Below are 21,850 nucleotides of genomic sequence, written 5' to 3'. Positions count from 1 at the left end.
TCCTTTTCAGAAGCCTGTAGTGTTCTGTTGGCATTGTTACATTTCCTGCAAGTCTTTGTGTAGGTTTCCTATGCACTATTTAGAATTAGGAGGAATCTCTTTGTACGACACCTTTGTACCTTACCTAGCATTGTAAGGTCTTGGCCTGTGACTTGCGATCTGGCTACCACATCTTGCCTTGTGGTTGTGTATGCACAAAAATGACCCAAGACTTTTATGGAATCAGGAACATGAAATGAAGGGGACATAAAATAAGGACCCCCCCAAGATTTTTAGCATAGAAACTGAACTGTGAAGTTTGTGGGTTTTGTTGACACTGATGCCAAAAGCAGAGGGCACAGTAATTGTGTGGTGAACCTCTGTGCAAGAAGGAAAATGGCAAATACTGGGGAGTGCACAGGAATTTCAGGGCAGAAGGAATTTCACCATAAGCAGAGAAAACACTCTAATGCCATGATTGAGAGAGGGAGCTTTCAGGTACAATACTGGCTGAAACACTTGGAATTGTGAACAAAAATTTCTAGGGTTTGAGCCCTGCCCTGTTGAGTGGTGCAGGGCTTTATAAATTCTTTTTATTCAAAGAGATTAGATCAAGCAAATACCTGAATATCTCACCAATTTTGTGTAAAAAAAGTTGTTCTCCCTAAATTGGTCAAAAGGGGTAAAATATGATCCTATTTTATATCTATGGTAATTTGTGATAGAGCAAACCAGTACCTAGCATTCATTGAAAAAGATATTTAGTAAGTATTACCCATTTTCTGTTAAACCATAGTCTTTGAAAAGTTACAGAAAATGGAAATACTTACATAGTGTTTCTTCTCTGAACAGGGGAACAGAAGGGCATAATTACTTAAGACAGTTTTGCTTGGCTACACAGTCTCTTTTCCCCCCCTTTTCTAACACAGTTTACAGCTGTGTCTAGTGCCGTGTATGGTGTATTAATTTCCATGTTTCAGTCTATTAAACCAACGGTAACATTTTAGTATTTTTTCAGTATTGGCTGACATTATGAGAAGAGCAAAATCTACAGTCCATACAAATTGAGAAGTAGTGCTGTTCTAAAGTTTTTCTAGCATACTTTAAAGGTGATGCCCTTCAGAGTACTGAAGATTTAATTGTGTCTTGGTTACAAGAGTGTTTAAAGTTTAGACAAAAGACCCTGTCATTGCTGTAGCTGTCAAGGTGCCAACATCTTCAAAATAAAAGCATTCTTTTTTTTTTTTTTTTTTTCCCATTGCCTAATAAGCAGGGGAACTCAATCCAATGTACACTGGCCATTGCATGTCACTGCTGCCTGCTAGATTTAAAATACATTGTTTAGTCATCATGGTGTTCTGTAAGTATGAATGTCAGCAGGATTGAAGTGTGCAGGGTTTATCTGAACACTCTAGAAAACTAGGCTTACTAGAAAAAGATAAAAAGAGTTCTACAGTGAAGATAATGATAGATTTCTAACCTCTAACTTTCTAGCCTCCCAATTTGTTGGAATACTTGAATACTTTAGTTTTTATCTGTAGTTTATTCTAGGAGAATACTGCATTGTAAGTAGCTTTTGCTCTTTTGAAACAAGAACTAGGTTGTTGAAAGTCGTTATCACTGACTATTATAATAACTAAAACTGGTAAACTGTGAGGAAAGTTTTATTTAAGATGCCAAGTAAGGGGTAGTACTCAAATAAAGGACTTGAAACTTTTAAAATTTGTTGGTATGATTTGGAAGCAGCCTTATGAGAATGTATTACAGTAATTTTCTAGTGTGTTCTGTTAATTAAAATTCAAGAGGCATTTTCCTGTTCCCTGGCTTAACTGAAGTTTTTGCTGTGCTTTTGTTCCCTATCTGAATAGATGCTGTTGAAAGCCAAAGTGTAAGGGAGAACTTTTCAAAGACGGCATGACTCACTGAACGGTGAGAATATCACAAAGTGTACAGGCAGCTGTGTTCACAAGACTGTTTTAAACTGACAGTTAACTTTTCAGTTCAAGGTAAGCATGGAGGTTTTTAACTGTTGAAAAATCTGCAGTAACTTAATTCTAATATGAGATACTCTTCAAGGTATTTGAACAGATGGGCAACAGTGAGATGAATAAAAAAGTGCCAAGTGAACAAGAGAAATGGTTGATACTGGGTAAATTAGAAACAGTTTGCTGTAGGTGGGTTATTGTGAGTATATGAGTTCATCGGACTCCTGGTGAGGTCTGTCATTTTAGATACCTGATAAGAAGTGTTAAAATCGAGTGGAAGTTAATATCTAAACATGTTTAAATATAACTAAACACCTCCAAAAATGGTTCTGAGATTCTGAAATAAAAGTCTATTGAGGTATCCTAGTTTTGTTGGTATTTATACTGTATTCTTATGAACTGTGGCTATAGGATGTAATTTACTTATTGTATGAAAGTTGTTAGAATACTTACATATTTTGAAATGTAAATACAAATCATTGCTAAATATTGCTTTTATTTATTTTACCTTAAATAAACAAAAACCTAGTTCAACACTGATCTGAGTATGTGACGGAACTAAATTATATTTTTGGTCTTTCTTCATCCTTTCAATTTCCATTATTATTATTTAATTCCCTTTGTGAAGTGTTATGACCAGGGAAGAAGATTACAGAGAAGAATTTAGCTATGACAGAATGCCAACTTTGGAGCGGGGAAAACAAGAGAATGGAAATTACATACCAGATATCAAATCCAGTGACCTTCAGCTATCTAAGAGGCTGCATCCTTGCTTTAGTTACAAAACATGGATCTTTTCTTTGCTGATGGGAGTAAGTACTTTAAATGATACAAAATTTAAAAATGTAGGTGAGGTCGTAGTGCCCCGTAATCTGTTCTGTTTTACATCATTTGGGCACTCAAATTTCATCACAGGTAGTATTGAATATAAATATTTGTACAGAAAGGAACATACTTGGCAAACTTAGAATGTAAGACTTAATTAACTAATGGTATTCTTTGGATAATGCTGCACTAATCAAAGATGCTATATGAAGGCTAATTTTTATCTTTAATATTGATCATATAATGTAAACAGAGAATAAAAGTGTGGTAGTGGTAAATATCAACCCATGTGTATATCTAAGCAGTGCCTTTTGATAAAGGATGTAAAATATCCTGATTGTATGCATTCCTTTAACATACTTTTAACTGTTAAAAGTACTTTACTTGCCATGATAGCTTTTTGGAATTAAAAATACATATGGTACTTAATTGCCACATTCATCTTTCAGGGCTCAGTAGTCATGTAGTTATTTGGTGGAATCTTCATGTAGCGAGGGTACATACTTCTATTTCTTACAGGAACATCACAGGGATTTGAATTTTAGTGTCACTGCTAGAATCATAGGACACAGACCTTACATGTACATCATATAGTTCTTCATGTTCTGAGCAAAGTTAGTTAAACATTATAGCAATTAGAATTTGATATTTTTCTGTCAGCTTGTGTGCTTTGAAGAGTAATTTTTATTAAGAGCCAAAAAAGTTTCACTGTTAATATGGTAATTACTTGTTTTTGCACAGTGAATAAAAATATTGCCTTGTTTTCATGGAAACAGCTGAACATTTTTTTCTTTTCTGACGATTTGCAAAACTTGGATTTCCTTTCAGATGCAGTGTTACATAAAAAGAACAAAAGAAGAACTGGCTTTCTTTACATTAAATTTTCTCAAACTTAATTGTCAAAAAGGACAACTATCTGTAGTTAGGTTTTTCCTTTTTACTGAGTTGTGAATGATTGGAGATACTTAATGTTTAATGTTCGCTTGCTGAAGTAATATCAAGAGGCATGAATGTTATGGGTAAATGAAAATGCAATTTTATTAATAAAATAATCCAATAAACTCCAATTAGATTTTTCTCCCAGGTATTATAGTGGTTAATCTCTCTCAACTCTTCTGAAAGACAGTGTCAAGAAAGGAAAATCTGTATGCTGAGCAACAGAAGTCATAGTGAACAGGACCGTCTACTTCGGGGGGCAGTTGCAAACCGTAGTGTGACATCAAAGTGGCTGCTAGTATGGGCTGTTCTTGCGCGGGAGCAGTTCAATATGCTTCAAGCACAGTTTCAAGTTGTGTTCTATAAATACTGTTCTTCCAGTCTGCCAGAATTCTCTGTGTGTGTGCTTATACGCACACATATGCTATCCTTATTTTCTGTCATTTTTTGACAAGGGCTTTTTAAAGACCTCCCCTAACTTTGGAACATGGAAAAAATGCCCAAACAAAACAAAAGAGCCGTTCTGTCTCTCATTTTCCCCAGCCCTTCAAAGAAATGCCTACTCGGAGGAACAACAAGCAAAAAGAAAAAATGTTAGTAGAATATGCTTATCATTTATTGCTTAGAGAGTAACTCTGATAATAATGAAATAAATGCAATAGTTAGCAAGGGAGCAGGAGGAGTTGAACAGTTATGGGTGTGCTACTGGACCAAAGCAGGAAGAGAGTTAGGAGCAAGGCAGGAATACAGGTGGAAGAATCTTCATTAATGTATCCTAATATTATTTTTGTTACCGTGTTCTAGTTGGTAATTGCCCAGCTGCCCATCTGTGTAATGAATGTTGGTGGAGGCAAGCAGAGAAGGCAAAGTAGAGGCTTAGTTGAGGTTTCTGAAACATTTTTACCGCTGAACACTGCAATTACCTATTGAGCATTTTATTAGGTATTTGCCAAGTCAGGGCACAGTGCTTGATTCAAGTGCGATTATATTGTTGATTATTAAGTCTTGATAACCAGCACAACATCTTCTTCAGAACTCGGCGTGTTTTGATTTTTTTTTTCAAAATTATTTGCACAAAGACTGCATTATTAAATGTTCATCAGTAGCTTAATTTGAAAGGAATTGCTGATTTCTATCTGACTGGTTCCTTTTTAAAAAATGGTTTAATTCATATTAATTTATCTTATTTGTTGCTTTGCAGACTTGCCTCCTTATTACTTCTGGATTTTCACTATATCTGGGAAATATTTTTCCATCTGAAATGGATTATTTACGTTGTGCAGCAGGTTCAGTAAGCATTCTTAATTATTTGCTGTGACTGTTTGACAGCAAAATGAATAGGAAACATTTTTTGTGGGTTTATTGTCTTCTATTCTGTCTGTCTTTTTACTACTAACTTTCTTCATGGAAGATTTCATTCTATTTAACAGTTCATTAAATGGGTTTTCATCCCATGGTTAAGGGAATAACGGTTGTCAAAGACAACTGGTTTGTGCTAACATTTTCGTTAACCAGCTCACCACTGGCATGCAGTAGTTATCTGCATGAACAGTTTTTCTGTGCTTGATTTTAAGAAAGTTGGCATAGTTATGTATTTGGGGAATTTTCTGGCTAAATGCTATCAAAATGTATTTCAGATTGTATTTCGAAGTGTTACTTTTTCAGTTTATTTTGCCATAATATCCAAGTACTGAAGCAGACTAAATTTCTCTTGAATAGTAGTATTTTAGTAATAAAATATACATTAAAGATGTTTGACATTTTCCAAAGTCCAGTATTTTTTACTGTATTTTTAGCCACTTTTTTTTTTGCTGTATTATATATGCTTAATCTACACTTTAGATCTATGTGCATCAGATGAGTCTGATGTACTTGCTTTTTTCATGGCTGGATTCTGCTCTGCCATTGCCAGTCAAGTTGCGAAAATAACAGATTTGTTTTGAGTTAGGTGCAAGACTAACTTTAAACAAACAAGTCCCAGGCAGGAGTTGCTCTGTGAATGAGTTGTCACTTATGTTTCTGCTAGAGGTGTTAGAATAAAGTTGAAATAGTTTTTGAAGTTAGTACCTTCACCGATGTGTTACTCTCTGCAACGTTAGTGTTAGTTACTGAGATGTCTCTTTTTCTGCCCCAAATCTTGTCTCTTTAAACTTTGTGTTTATTGAGAATTTCCAAATATCTAGTAGGTGCGGGAGGTTATCACATTGGGTTTGAATGGCTTGCTGTGGGTGAAGATATGTACTTTTGGGTGTCTGTATGTGAGCAAGGTGTTACAGCTCCTACTACAGATGATGGAGTCAGTATCGTTGGAACAGCCTAGAGAGCTGTATAGCCAGCTCACCACTAAGTGTCCAGTTTAGTATAAGCTGAATTGCTCTCCAGACTTTTTTAACCATCTTGACTTAGTAGTAGCATTCAGTTGCCTGAGCATAGTCGGGTGGTGTTCTAGAGACTTTAGGGTATCCAGGACATAAAAGGATGTTTCAGTTATGTTAAGTACAGGTCATTTAGGTGTTAAGGAAGTGCTGCCAAGAATTGTAAATGTCAATATTAGTCTAGTAATAGTGGTTCCATTGTTAAGCCATCTTTTCACACATCTGAACACTGATAATTAGTAAAGAAATGCAGCATTTGTTACATGATTCATTATTTAACGTGGAAACGCTTTAAATTATTTTAGCGGAGTATCTTTTTATTTTGCTTATTAGTATTCTGTAACATATGTATTTGCATAAAATAGAGTTGGACTTGTAATGGTACCGTATCTTTTGTGGTGAGGAACAGCTAAGAGATAGAGAAATTACTTTGTGAAACTTTTCACTTATGCTTGATTTTTCCATTTAGCTCTGCCCTTAAGTATAGAAACACAGTTCCTGTTGAACATAGTGGAGATCCCAGGCACAAATCTTAAAGTATAATTTGACTCAACAAATCAGTTTTTACAAAGTTCTTCAGAACTGTGTTGAGACTGGCCAAATCTTAGCTTACACAACTGTGACTTAGTCTGTGTAAAAGAATGTGGAGGCCCAGTTTGGGAGTAGCAGTGCTTTTCTTTTCCTACTTGAGGATTTCAGGCCTTCTAGAGTTAATTTAAACTAACAAAGGCATGAAATGCCTCATGAGAGACTTTTTTTCTTTCCTTTACTCATCACATTGTGCTCGATAGCTAGTCAAAACTGAGGGATATGGAAAGCATATTTAAACCTCTTGTAATTCTTGGATACTGATTGTAGTTAATGAGCTCAGACAAGAGTGACAGACTTTCCTCACAGTTTCTGATCTTCTGTTTAAGTTAACTGAAATATGAACTCAGACCAAGTAAAATACATGTCTAGAAATACATCTAAAATTCTTTGTGCAGAATATCCCACTATTCTTCTCTTTTAATTCTTCCAGTGTATTCCTTCAGCAGTTGTGAGCTTTGCTATAGCAAGGAATAAAATTAATGTGGTAAGTATAAGATTTTACTGGCAATTATATATTTTTTTTCCTGTGGTTGAAATGAGAGAGAAACCCATTCTGAAACTGTTTTTCAGATACCCAGTTTTCAGATTCTGTTTGTCTCTACATTTGCTGTTACAACAACATGTTTAATTTGGTTTGGATGCAAACTTGTCCTCAATCCATCAGCTATAAATGTAAGTTTCTAAAACAATTACTAATTAATGGTACATTTATCTTTGCTAAAAAAAAAAGGCGGGTGGGGGTGGAGTTAACATGTAATTACATTGTTGTCAATACCCCAATATTCCTACTTAGACTGTGAGGAGAGATTATATAGCAGTAACTTTACTTTTCTGAGTGAGACAAGACTGGAAAATTGATATCAGAGATGAAAATTTATATGGCTAAAAGACACACAGTACAGCTAACTTAGAGGAGGTTAATATGGAAACGACTTTCTGGTCTTGTATTTGAAGTTTAAAAACAGGAATTAGATCTTCAAATGTGATTCAGTTTGATCAACTGGCTGTTTATTTTTCTGTTGACTGTAGCAAGTTTTCTTTTTTCTTGGGGTTGTTTGTTTTTTTGACAGAGCAGAGTCAGAAGAGAAAATTGAAAATTAATTAGTAGCTTATCTGTAGATTAGCCAGTTTTTAGGGTTGAATTGTACTGAAATGAGAAGGTGACCCAAACAGTGCTACTTCTAGGACATTTCATCATCAGATTAAGTATAATCCTTTCCTGAATCATCTTTAACGGGCAGTTTTGCTTGTGAGGCCACCAGGAAAGAAACTTTTGATGAACATTTTTCTTATACGTCATCAACGAAGAGAATGCAGCAGTTATGTCATTTGAAGCATGCATATTTCATGTTGGGAAAAGTTTACTGGATTTGAGTCACAACCTTTCAACATCTGTCTTTGGTAGTCTAAGCCAAACAGTAGAACTACAGGGTGGTTTTGGGTTTTGTTTTGATTTTTTTTTCTTTTTTTTTCTTTTGCTATGGTAAAATGTTTATACTACAAAAAAGTATTGTATGTATGAATAAGTGACATAGCGATAGGTTCTATGGTTGCCATTGATGAATATTCATAATAGACTATCACAGAATAGCAGTACTTAATACAACCACATCATATATTTCATATGAAGCTTAGTGACTGCTCTTGTGCTATTGTTCAGTTCTCCTGCTATCATACCAGCTGTTGTGATACTAAGAGCTCAGCAGTAATAATGGCTCCCTATAATAATACAGCAGATCTGAAATAGTGTTAGTAAAAGAGAAAAATAGTGCAGAGATAGTTTGCTTTGGAGTTATCTATGCTATTTTAATAACGTTTAGTTAGCTCTTGATTTTACAGATGAACTTCTAAGTCAACTGTGTCTCCTTGCCCTTAGAAAGTGCAGTATATTGGGCCAATACTTACAAACCTGCTTTTAAAATTAAGTAACTAAGTCTAGCTTCACATTTCTGTGCAGCTGGCCTGATTTTCAGAGAGATGTAGTACTCCACTCGGAGCTGTGGAGATTTAGCACTCTGTACAGTCAGATCACTTGAATTCAAGGAGTACTGGCTTTAGGTGTGGGCAGTTTTGCCCTATGTTTAATGGGACGATGTCATGGTCCCCTGGGTTCTGTGTGTACCTCAGGACAGTTTACACCAGTCAATTCTTTGCACAGCCTGGTAGACAGGATCACAGTGCTGTCAGGACAGTGGAGGGCTATGTCTGCCCAGGAAAGGTGGGCCCAAGGGACTGATTTTGCCACCACAATAAAGTTATTTTGTTATGAGCCCCAGTGTGACAACATCAGTTTTGCTTATGCTCTTGAGAAGCTTTGGGCTGGCCCTGTGTGTAAGAGCTTAACTTCAGTTGCATACTTTTGAGGTGAGTAGTTTTTAGCTTGCATAAAAATTTACATTTTTTTATCGTTAAATATTACAGCTTCTGTACTTTCAAGGCAGATCAAACCATTTGAAAAAAGAGATTGTATTAGATGGGAAAAGTGTGACAAACGTTAAATGTATAACAAGGAAAATTCTCTCTGCCAAATGTTAGTTATTTACAATAATATCCACAAGATATCTGTGGTTATGTGGTTTTAATGCTTTTCACTTGCCTATTGCATGTCCGTGCTATGTTACTGATCTCTGAATAAAGATAAGTCAGGATAACTGTGTGTGCAAAGCTAGCTCTGAAGCTTTTTTGAACCTCTCTGTTTTAAGAGTTATTCGTGGTGCTGACTTGCCTCTTCTCTTTGAAGGATGCTTTTTCTGTTTGGCTGCTCACTGCCAGCTATTTTCCATTACCCATGTGATACAAAGAAAATGTAGGATACCATCTCTTTAACTGTTCTTTCATCATCATATTTATTTTCCCTCCCCATGGGAAACTGCACAAGCAAATAATACTAGGTCTGATGTGAAATCACTGCCAGTAGTTTAAAAGCAGTAAAACTCAAAAAGGATAAGTTTATCCAATTAAGACAATTCACATTTAACTCTTCCCCTGCCCCTTATAGAGGATCTGGGTAATTCTTCATTAGTGTTACTTGCGTTGATGGATAGCTCTACAAAATTACTTCAGATAGATACATGGAATGCAAGATACAAGCCATGTCCTAGACTGTGACTGTGTGACACCACTCCAGTAGGGTGCAGTTCTGTAGTTAGTATACTATCAACATGAAGGATGCGATGTGTAAAAGATGCAGGCTGCCACTCTGTTCCTTCTCAGCTCTCAGAATAAGAAACCTGATGGACAAAAACGAGTGGAACCTTGTGCATGCTGGCCACTGCAACCGAAATTGTTCAGATCTTGAACAGGATTCAAATTAACTCCAAATGGAGTACATACATTTATTGTCTCCTTGCGAGTTGAGTGTCCTTACCTCCATTGTAGTTGAGATTATCCACTTACTGGGATGGAGCAATACAGTCTTGTTTGCCTCGGTGTAGATGGCTAAGGCAGGATTCCAGGACCTGAACTTAGACGTTTGATTCTGTGATCTCTTATTTTAGAAGTGCTGTGAGATATTCTGCCTGACTGCAGCTTCTACTCTGGATGGGTGAGAGTCTCCCATCAGTCCTGTGTCACACATCCCATTCATGTAATACCCTTCAGTATTTCAAATGGCACTAGCAGCCAGTGTAATTGAACCCTGCCTCTAGTAACTGGTTGACCTAGTAGCTTTTGGGGTTCACTCTCTTACCTGTATAGACTAGGTCTCCACTGACAGTAGTGGAAGTGTAGGCAACATGGGTGCACACAGATACTGGAATGTAGGTGCTTGATTTGGTTGCCTAACCACAAGCGGGAGTCCCCGTTAGATGTCTACTGGCTTGTCCTGCATTGCTGCAGCTACTGGTTCAAGAGGGCATCAGTCTCATTTAAGTTCTCTGTCGTTATTTGTCAGGCCTGTGCAGATGTCTTGAAACATCTGTAGGATGTCTTAAATTGTGTTAAAAGTATGCATTTAAGCAACTATATTGAACTTTAAATAATTTAATCTTGAAATTAATTCAGCCCTTTCATACAGTTTCAGGGAACCACATTTTTAATACCTGGTACAGGTTCAGAGCAAATTCGATTAAGTTTGTGCTGATTTACTGCTTTCTACCCAGTTGCACTTGCATGTTCCTTAGTCATGGAAGGGGATTAGGGACACAGCTTACTTGGTTTTCTGCGTCTGGTGATAGATTTTCTGTACAGTGGTAACTGTAGAGAGAATTTTCTTTAGTGTTTAGAGATCTAACATTGAATTTCCCATTTTTACAGATGGTGTAAAAAGGTACTTACTTCTAGCTTTAGCTGTATTTCTGTTTAAAAAGTAAAAACAACAAAACCACCTATACTCCAAAACTGGAGATGAGATATTTTTAGTTTAGTCTAGGGGTATTGAACTAACTTTATGAGTGGAAGGCTCTATCTGGTATTCTAGACATGTCATATCAGAAAAAACATACGGGAAAGATAAAAGTTAAATTAAAAAATCTAATTTATTTACCGTTACTTTTTCAATTTCTGTTATGTACTTCTTATACCTAGCACTAAATGAGCTAGTCCATCAGTGTAGATGGAGTGCTTCTGGACTCAGACTTGTACGTCTGCTTGGCACCGCACTATAGCGTGGCCTTGCCAGCCCACGTCAGTACCAGCACCATGTGTCAAAACACGTCCAAATCATGGGAATTTACAGGCTGGATTAAATTGTTCTGCAAGCCACATGTTTGACACCTCTTTTTTTGCCAAATAATGTCTTTATTCTTCATGCTAGCACTTTCCCTGGAAGCTTACCACTATGACATGTATTGCTGTTTGTGGCTCTAGTACAACTGTAGAGTCTGTTGTGTATTGCAAGGCATATAGTTCCAATTCTGATTTCCTGAGAAGGATGAATTCCAGTGCTGAAAAAAGCCCCTCAAATCTGCCTCTGAGGGACTTTTTCGAAAAAGTGTGCTGCAAGATATGTGTCAGAGAAAAACAAGATCTGATCATCTACAAAGCAAGTTTGACATGAGGGAACGATACAATTCCGTTCTAAGTCATTGAACAATGGCTTGCTATAATTGTATAGGTTCTGAATGGAGTCAGTTCTCTGCCTCTGAGGGACTTTTTCGAAAAAGTGTGCTGCAAGATACGTGTCAGAGAAAAACAAGATCTGATCATCTACAAAGCAAGTTTGACATGAGGGAACGATACAATTCCGTTCTAAGTCATTGAACAATGGCTTGCTATAATTGTATGTTTTGAATGGACTCAGTTCTCCCTAAACTTGTGGTACTTTGCCCAATGGCCTGACCTAACCACCAAATGTTTTCTTGGGCTGCCAGTGGAAAAACGTGGTGCATTTGAAGACAAGAGAGGGAGATCCATTCTACCTAACTTGCATGCCTCTAGAAAATGATTCAGCCCATGTAGAGTAGGTATCTACCTCTTTTCATGAAATAATAAGAAACTAAAGAGAAATGTTAAGTATTACGTTCACTTACTTGTCTCTTGAAGATGAGCAATGGCAGTAGGAATGGCAGCATCCGTGTTTTTGCACAATAAGGTAGTCTGTTAGACCTGCAGGATTTATGAAACCACTTGAATGTTCATGAGTGCTCTACTAGCACTAGGTAGAGCACAGATCTAGGACTCCGCCCGGTTCTTTGGATTTTGTTTTCATTCAGCATTAGACATTGTATCACACTATTTGGATTGCCCACCTGCCCCTGCCCCACAGTGGATTGCCTTAGCCCCTGAGCTAGCCAGGCTTTCTCTTGTTTGACCTCTTTCTGTTCCTGTGAATCTTCCATGATTTGCTGCAGTGTTCTGGTTTCACAGGTCCTGCAAAATGCAAACATACCCAACCATCATCCCCTTGTCATTAAGAGCTCTTCTTTTCTGGAAGACAGTGATTAAAATCTTCAGGCAGAATGTTTCCCATAAATGAAATAAATGTTTCTTTCTTAAGTTAAGCATTCAGAGTATTATGTAGACAGCTAAGAGTTGTCCTAGAAATTCATCAAGAGCCAAGAAAACAGTTAACAACATACCTAATTAATAGATATGTCTAAAGGTCACAGAAAATAGCCTGCTGGATCCTGCTAGATCCCAGCCCTTCCTTTATTTTTAATATAGAAGGTATAACTCATTTGTGTCTGGGATTTTACTGACAGATAAATTTCAACTTGATTCTACTTATTCTACTGGAAATCTTCATGGCAACTACTGTGATCATTTCAGCTAGATCTACTGAAGACTGCTGTACGAGAAAGAAAGTAGGTACCCTTAAGGATTAAAACTATTTGGGGGTTTTTTTGGTGTTAAAAATGATTGGATTTTTCCTGTAGTACGTACATTGACAAGTTACTGGCAACTCCAGTATATAGCTTCATTTTACATGGTAAAACTAGATTTGAACAATAAATAAAAGTACCATACTAAACAGTAATAGCCTCTTCTGTCTTTAAGAGTGCAATGGGCCCTCTGCAAAATGACCTATTGCAATTATACAACACAGAGATGTTTGAGTATCTTATGAACAGGCATAGTGAATGTTTTATTTCTGTTTTGTAGAACAAGACTTCATGACATATGAAACATTAAAATACTGTGACTTGTATGCATGCAAGCAATGCCTTTTTGAAGCCTGAGGTGGAGGAGAAAGTGTTTGTCATGTATGCCAATTTGGTGGTATCTGGACAACGAGTATTGGCTTCAGGATTTGGGGCTATAGATAAAATTTTCTTTAGTCACAAGTGCTCTCCCAAATCCCACCCTCATTTTTCTATGACAGTACTTCTTTTAAGTGATAATGAAGCAAACATGCTGTGCCATTTTGTGTTTCAGTGGAAGTATTGCTTGTTAAAGTCATGTAGTGTACTGTCCTCCTTCAGTTACTGTTTATTCACATCAGAAAAATTTGAAGGCTCAGGAAGAAAGTATGTATTTTGAAGGTGGAAAGAGGAGACAAGTTGACCATATTTCATTGTTGAACTGTGGGTGTAACAGCTAATCTGGGACTACCTCATTTGTTTTTAGCGTGATTGATGTGGTCTGACACTGGCGAACACCTTGGTGTGTCACTGTCAGCTCTGATGGGCCAACCAGACATTGCATGCCACCAGTAGGATCTATAACATGTTGTACAGGGTATTAGAAAGTAATGTATTGCTTTGTGTATTTGTCTGATCATGTTTTTTTTTATTTCCCTCTAGAATACTGCATATGACAGTACTATCGTTTTGAGCAATGTCAGCTTTCCTACTCGAATTCTCAAGTCATACTCAGTAAGAAAAACGTTATTTTCTTGCATTAAATCGGTTTGTTCTTTGTAAGTGCTAAGCTTCTTTAAAACCAGGAAGAGATTAGTGTAGGTAAGAGCTGAAAGAATATAGAGAGAAATGAGAGACATATTGTAAAATGTTTACTTTTAGAGTATTGCAAGATAAATGATAACTGCCATGTATAATAGGAAGGAGACTACTGGATGACTTAAGAATAAATAAACTGAACTGTTGTTCAGTGGAGCTAACAAATGAGACCATAAATATATATAATGAAGCTGATCTCGTTTTCACTTAAGCCAGCTGGAGTTTTGCCATATTTTAGATCTGAAAAACATGGACTTCATGCATAGCTAATAGCATAAATGCATTTTTTTTTCCTTCCAGTGAGTTCCTTTCTATATGCAAATAGGAGATTTTGTGTTTGAATGCACTGTTAATAATTTGTGTGCTCTTCTTTGTTTTAGGTAATTGAGGTGATTATTGGAATTTCATCAGTATTTGGTGGAATAATTGCTTTGAATATGGATGTTCTAGTCTCAGGTCCATACCTTTCAGTAACATTCTTTTGGATCTTAGTTGCTGTAAGTAGTGCAAAATGAGGGTGTACCCTTTTAAAACATTGTCTTTGATAATTTCTTAATTTTATTTTTCCCCTCCCTACTGGAATATTTATTTGGCCCTAATACTAACTGGCAGTTGCTGCTTAGCAAATTAATTAGTGCTTCAATATACTTAATATATTTATGCAATATGCTTGTTCTATTTTGATTGACAATACTTTGGTTCTTATAAAATGTTCTGATACATTTTCAGTCCTCAGTTCGGTAAAATGGAAATCAGTAGTAAGGGTATTAGAAGTGAAGTGTTTTGTCAAACAAATCCTAGGTTTTAGAATATTTCAGGCTGCAGAATAAAAAGTTGAGTTTAGTTTCCGCATGGTAGAATCCATAGAACATCATCTTTAGCCTGTCAGCCTTAACTGTCTTAAAAGCCTGAGACTGTGATTGGTAACCCTTGTCACTGCTAACAGCCTGTACCTAGGAGCAGTGGATTCATAACGAATGCTGTGCTACCCTGCATGCCACCAATTGAACCAGTTGAGAAAGAAGACAATGAACGTTAGGTTTATATGTTGCTCCTATGTCTGCAAAATCCCTCAGCTTGCAATGGAAAAGGATCATAAACAAGTTTTTCACCATTCAGAATTCACAAACTTCAGTAGGGTTCATTAGGTTTTTATGTAGAAGTGTCAAGTTTTGAGGTTAATCTTATTTCAGTATGTGTAGGTTTAATCCTTGATACTCAATAAATGCAAGTTAAATGAAGATTAGTTTTATCTCCATTTGACTAATTGATTCCTAATACTGTCATAATAAGTCTATGTACCGTTTCACGTTTTCAGGAAATGTAGGGTGTGATCTGTCACTAGTGGGAGTCACTGTAACTCAGTTGTAATTTTTGTAATTTTCAAGTAGGTAAATATTTATTTTGTTATGCTTTTTTGTTTAGTGCTTTCCAAGTGCTATTGCAAGTCATGTAGCTGCTGAATACCCAAGTAAATGTCTGGTAAGTGTGTAAAATTCTTGGATTTTGTCGAGTGGAATAATGCTAAGAAAGCCTGCCTGTGGTAGTGGGCACTACTCATATTTGCTCACTTGTTTTTTCTTACTTCTACAAAATGTGACAGAAATACGTAGCATGAGTGTTAGCTGATACTCCTGAGAAGAAATCCAGTAGGTCCTTTAAAGACTTAATTCCACCAATTCTAGAAAGTAATTCAAAGGACTGTTTGTTGTTTTTTTTGTACTGGTTCCTTGGAAATTGATATTATTATAGAAAAACAACATGCCTCATATGGTATGCCCAGAACTGCCTTCATGCTCCTGAGCTGAGGTTGTTTTTGTTCCGTTCTCCTTTTATTATGAACTGTGGTTTCTGAAAGAAGAAAGTTAGGTGTGGAGGCTCCACTGGACCTAGAACTTATTTTAAACAAATTCCTCGTCTGCATGACTAGCAGCAAGGACTAAGGATCTTCAGCAGAGTGCGTTTATTCGTTGGCTGTCCCACACGTGTAGTTAAGCCTCCTTAAAACATGTGTTCTAAGTTATAGTCATGCAACCATATTTAAGTCAGTAATAATGCATGACCACAACTGAAGTCAGAATTTGATCCTGTAGGGATGATATTTGAATGAAAACTTGGCTGCTATTGTATGGCAATAAATTTGCCTCAAAGCACTCAAATTTATTTGCATAGTTATTTTAGGTTGCAAGTCTGAAGTATCTGCTGTTAATTTTCATTATTTCATACAAAATGAAGAATAAATGATACTTCCATATTGGCTCTCTAAATTGGGTATTTCTTCCTCTATCTGTATGTGAAAAATCAAACAAAAACCCCGTCATCTGTATTAAATGGAAAATGAATTACAAAACAATAATGTTTTGGCTAGGAAACAGTTTATTCAAAGCTTACTTCTGTATTTCCATGCAATGTGGATGACTCTTAATATTTGTCTCACGTGTGCAATCTTAGACACTTTTACACACTTTTCTTATGCTTGCTTCAAGGAGATATAGCTCACAAATCAAAAGATTAACTTGTTTTTATTTTTATTTAACATTTATTATGTTATTTTTTAGGTTGAGGTCCTGATTGCCATTAGCAGTGTTACCTCTCCATTGTTGTTCACCGCTTCTGCATACTTATCCTTCAGTATCATGCAAGTTGTTGACATCTTTAAAAATTACCCACCTGCTGTTAAAGTATGTATTTTTATGCAGTTGAAAAATTAACATCTCTCTATTACAGTAGCAACATAAGAATGAATTAGGAATTATAAGAAGACAAGGTACTGCATTATAAAGATTGAATAAAATATTATAGAAGTATTCTGAAACTCTTACTTAACTAATGATGTCATTTTAAGTATGTTAAATCTATTGCCACCCTGGAAGTATAGTTTAAAAAAAATGGGACATTATTCTAAAGAATCAGTGAAAATAATATGTAATATGCTGGACTTCTTGAGGTTTTTATAAATTTGTAGTGTATAAATTAAGAATTCTAGGTTTACTTGAAGAATCCATTTTTCTTGGGATGTCTACCAACAGTTGGGATTGTAAGCTTACACCTGGATTCATTCAAAGCCTGGATTGGGCAGAGAAGAAAAAAAATTTGCGAATCTTAAAGCATTTCAATATGAAGTGTTACCAGTGCATTGCTGACGAGCCTTCTAGGGCTTTACGTTCAAAGTGTTTAGCAATCCATGATGATGTTCAAAGAACCATTTATGGGGATTAGAATAGTATCAGTAAGAGTCTGGATGCTTAGTACCCACTCGTCCTTAAGTGGTCTTGTAATTTTAGAAGAGAGGGAAAATGTTTATTAAACTGAGATCTTAGGGACTGGAAAAACCAGCTTTTGGAAAACCATACTCATGTGATCCTGTTCTGATACTGGAGGAGCATAGTGTGTTATTGGACCTTAGGAAGTGGCCACGGCTTACATGTTCTCTTTAAGTAGCTTCTCCTGTTGCACATGTTGGAGACAGAACACTGGACTGTCTAGACAGTTGGTGTGACCCTGCAGAGCACGTCTTACATTCTTAGGCTTCTTTCTGTCTCAATGCAGCAAGGGCGGGCTGCTCTGTAAAGGAGGGTTAACAGTGGAGTGGAAGGTGACAACGAGGCAGATGAGGAGAGTGACCTCGTTGGCAAGGAGTGCAGTCCTACAGTACCCCAAAAAAAAGAAAAACAAGGCAGGTTCAGCCATGGTAACCAGGTTCAGCCAATAGTTCAGTGATTGCTGGACAAGTCCATAGTAGTGAGGCAGATCCAAAGTCAGCCAAGAGTTCAGGTCAGGAGGGCAAGGTCAGAGCCAGCAAGGCACAGGGCCAGGCCCAGGCATAGCTGCGACATTGCTCAGGTCAGAACCAGCAGTGAGGCTCTATATTTTAAAGGATGGTTTCCTCAATTCTGTTCTATTTGTAGAGGAAAAGATCATTTGGCAAATTATCATTTTGTTAAAAATTATTGATATGTTCTGCTTTGAGCAAACTCAAGCACTCAAATTTTAATTGAAGCTTCATGCTGAAATAAACTGTAAATTATAGTTTGAGTTTAAAAATGGAATCCAGATACAAATCTCAAGAATATGAGGGTGGGAATGGCAGAAAATACTTTATTCAAGTAGTTAACAACGTATTCATGTCTATTTTCAGCAATCTTATGATGTACTCCTGTTGCTTCTGATGTTGATGCTCCTAATTCAGGCATGCCTTACTATTGGAACTGTAATACAGTGTGTAAATTACAAGACAAAAATGAAACTACATGATTCGTCATGGACAGCATCACAGGTTAAAAAACAGGAATACAGAACAACAGAGGTATGTATTTATGCCCATTATAAAATCTGAAAATCTGTATTTCAGAAGATTTTTTTTTTTTTTTGGTAATGTTTCGTGTTAGTTAATTCAGATCACAATTAAAAGGTGCTCTGTAAAACTGCGAAGATGTTAATGCACTGGTGAATTTTGTAATAAAGAGATAATATTTTGCTGGTTAAATGATACCTGGGGCATGAGAGACAAAATATCTGTAAATCTGTGACAAGTCCTGTTAAGAGAAAAACAGTTGTAAGGTTAAAGCCCCCTTTTGTTCTTATCTGTAATATGGGCTCCCAGTTACAGGTGAGGTTCGTCATTGTCCTAAGATATAATGATAGTCCCACTTCACGGGATGCAGATCCATAACTGCTATTTATATGTCAGAATTAAGTTAGAGAAAAGGCGATGGGCCTTGCATGACCATGTTCTGATAGCGAGATAGCCATCTGTTAACAAAAGAATGAATTTAAACCTTTCAATGCAAGCAGAAGTTTTGGGCTATGGAATGAGAGTACTCGATATAGTTGTACTTTTTGAAGGCCTGCTGTGGAGGAGTGAATTTACTAAGCCCAGTTAGTTCTCTTATGTTCCCTAAACTTCGAATGGGAAGAGTTAGGAACCTGCAGCGTAGAACAACAATCGGCAAGCTGAGTGAGTGGCTGCCTGTGCTGGCCAGTATGAAGTAGTACGCAGAGGAGTGTGCCTGGAATCCCAGCTCTTTCCACGTTCTAACTACACTACCAAAGTTGGTAATAAAGATCAGAATTGATACTTCCCTCCATTTCTCTCCTGCACATCCATGTTCAAGCTATCCTTTCAGATACAGATTTGGCACAAAGTTTTTTTTGGAGTGTGGTTGTGCCAGTATTATTGTTACCACTTCTCATATAGTTATTCAAAGCTAGAGTGCTATTTCAGGGACTGGGGGAACCCAGCTTTCTTCCACCTGCATAGGTTAACTCCATCCATCTCCTAGCACAGCATTATAACCTTTAGACTTTTCTCACCGCTGCTGTAGGGACCAAAATGCCCTTAAGGACTAAATCCTTAAAGATTAGGAGAGAGTAACTCATGCTAGCTGGATTCTTACTGCATGGCCTGGCACTAGAAAGAGAGAGTGCTGGATTCAATCCCTGCTTTAGAAAAAGCATCTGCATTGGAACAGCACTGGATAGAAAGGCATTGGGAACAGGGACTGAAATTCTGTCAAGTCATTATACAACTGGTAATGGAAATTGGAAGCTGTGGATTTACGTGCCCTTAGGCTGCTGAGGGCATTCTGCATAGGTTGCTTATTTTCTGGATCTGTGTCCTGAGAGTTACATTCTGTGTAAAAGATGAAAGACAGTAGCACTTCCACTGCTGTCACATTTTGGAGCATAGGTCATGGCATGGCTAAACAGATCTATTCTGGGAGGTTATTTACATTAGTATTGTTAGTTTGTGAGTCACTGAGAAAGTGGGTGCGAGTTAAATGCTAAAAGGAGCACTTTGTCCAGAAAAGCAACACCTTTTGCTTACCTTTTATATTTAAACATATGAATAATTTTACAGGTGAAGTTGTAGGTCCCTTTGGCTTCTCGGAAGTCTGTGTTCTTGGGCAAAACCTTAGTTTGCTCGTATGTATGTGCATAAATCTAGCTTCAGTTACACTGTAGGGGGCTACTTCTGGCTTTAGGTTTAGAGATTTAGGTGCTAGGGCTTTCTGTCACATTTTGGCAAAACTCTTGGAAAAAATGTCGTAAGTAACAGGTTTAAAATAGAATTTGGCCAAGTTTCTTTGACCCAAATGTCTCAAGTATTATGCAATTTACACAATTTTATATAATAAATGTATACTATACAATATACGAAACTATACAATTGAAAATGTATAGAATATTTTAATAGCTCTGACTGTAACTATTCATGTTTACATTCTCCTGGCTTCTATCAGATATTTATTTGCTTGAACTTCAGTTTTTAACCAAAGCATTGCTTCATGTTTCCCTTTGTCTGAAATTTGTTTACTTTTAGGTTTCCAATAATACCTTAAAGGATTTTGACAAAGACAAAGCCTGGAAAGCAGTTGTGGTGCAGATGGCTCAGTAGTTTGGATTCTGCAAATGCAGCCAATACAGTACAATCCAATACAGTAAATCGAATGTTTGAATTAAGGTTTAAAAACTTTTCAGTTTATAAACAGCAATATAGTTGCAGCAGTAGGAGCCAAAGAATAACACAGTAAATAATAAGTCTTTCTAATAATTTTGAAGTATGTTGATAATATTTTTAACTCATCTGTCTTTTCTGTTGGTATCTGTATTCTAGTGTTGCTTTAGAAGATATCTTTAGAAAAAAGATAATGAGTCACACGAATTTATGCTGATGGCAAAGTAAAATACGACAATACGTAGTAGGCTTCATATGTTTGCAAGAGATTGTTATAACTGCAATTATGCAGTCAGTGTAACTGATAAATGCATTTGTAAAGTTATGAGTACAAGTCATAATTGGTATTTTTGCTTATACTTCACTTTTGTAGGAGTTGTAAAGTTGTTTTGCATCTCATTGCTTTTATATAAATAAAAGTCTTTATTATGTGGAAACTCAAGAATGTGGATCGACATTCTAATTGGAGAGGTGAAAACAGAATAGTCTTTCCCATTGTCTTCCATTTCTGGACTGTTAAAGGGGGAAGGGTCTTTTTCTGAGTGGCCAGGCACAAAATCTACTAGCCAAAACAAAAAAATAACAAACAGAAGCAATCAGCCAAATAACAGGAGATACTGCTGATATTACAAGAGTTTTTTCACATATGAAAATGTATTTTTAGGTGTATTACTTTTAATTTATTTTCCTAACTATCTTTAAAACTTACAGAACCCAGCTGCCCTTAAACAAGGGATATCCCCATTCAGATTGCCTTTTCCTTCTAGCTGAATCATGTTTATGATCATGTAGATTTCAAACACTCTAAGAATTTCCATGTTAATAGGCTTTTTGGTATAACTAGGGAGATAGCTGCTGACTAGTTTTTTCTTTTTTTAAATTTTTCTGGTTTTATTGATGTTTTTTGAGAGGTTCTAGACTTTGAAGTTCATTCTTTTTTAATCTGAAATAACCCAAATCTTTTGTTGAGAGCATGCTGCAAAGCTTACCTCTTTGCTCTTGGGGAGAGGAATTAAAGGGAGAGAAAGGTATGTACGGTGCGGAGCCCTTCAGGTATGTTAGCATGTTTTCTTTTGTTTTGGGGAAAGCTGACAATTATTATGGCATTTTAATACATAGAGAATACTCTTTCAAGTTTAGAGCAGTGCTTGTTAAAAGCGCATATACTGCAACCTCTCAGTGCACCTAAAATATCGTGTGGTTTTTGTCCAGGCTAATACATCAACAACCAGAGGATGCAGCTGCTGTTTCTTAAATATTGCCAAATCTCATGCCTCTACTGGTGGTACTTGTGTGAACATTCTTTCAACAAGGCAGATAAATAATAACATATCTGCTACAATATTACCATTTTTATAAATAGAA

The 21,850-nt window shown here is 36.5% G+C and overlaps 1 protein-coding gene across 1 annotated transcript; it reads left to right on the top strand.

The window, feature by feature from the left end:
- Window positions 1-1,937: 1,937 nt before the first annotated feature.
- On the top strand, window positions 1,938-20,927 carry MLC1 (megalencephalic leukoencephalopathy with subcortical cysts 1). Its single transcript, XM_009707257.1, has 12 exons — window positions 1,938-1,985; window positions 2,593-2,776; window positions 4,927-5,016; window positions 7,122-7,175; window positions 7,262-7,363; window positions 12,832-12,933; window positions 13,873-13,944; window positions 14,409-14,525; window positions 15,454-15,510; window positions 16,587-16,709; window positions 18,167-18,334; window positions 20,351-20,927. Exons 2-12 carry the CDS (start codon window positions 2,597-2,599, stop codon window positions 20,423-20,425), a joined length of 1,140 nt encoding a protein of 379 aa, XP_009705559.1. The 5' UTR covers window positions 1,938-1,985; window positions 2,593-2,596; the 3' UTR covers window positions 20,426-20,927.
- Window positions 20,928-21,850: the final 923 nt, after the last annotated feature.

Source organism: Cariama cristata, unplaced genomic scaffold, assembly GCF_000690535.1.
Source record: "Cariama cristata isolate BGI_N322 unplaced genomic scaffold, ASM69053v1 scaffold37239, whole genome shotgun sequence".
NCBI lineage: Eukaryota > Metazoa > Chordata > Aves > Cariamiformes > Cariamidae > Cariama > Cariama cristata.
Note: the sequence above shows the minus strand (reverse complement) of the source record. Positions and strands in the feature narration are given on the sequence as shown.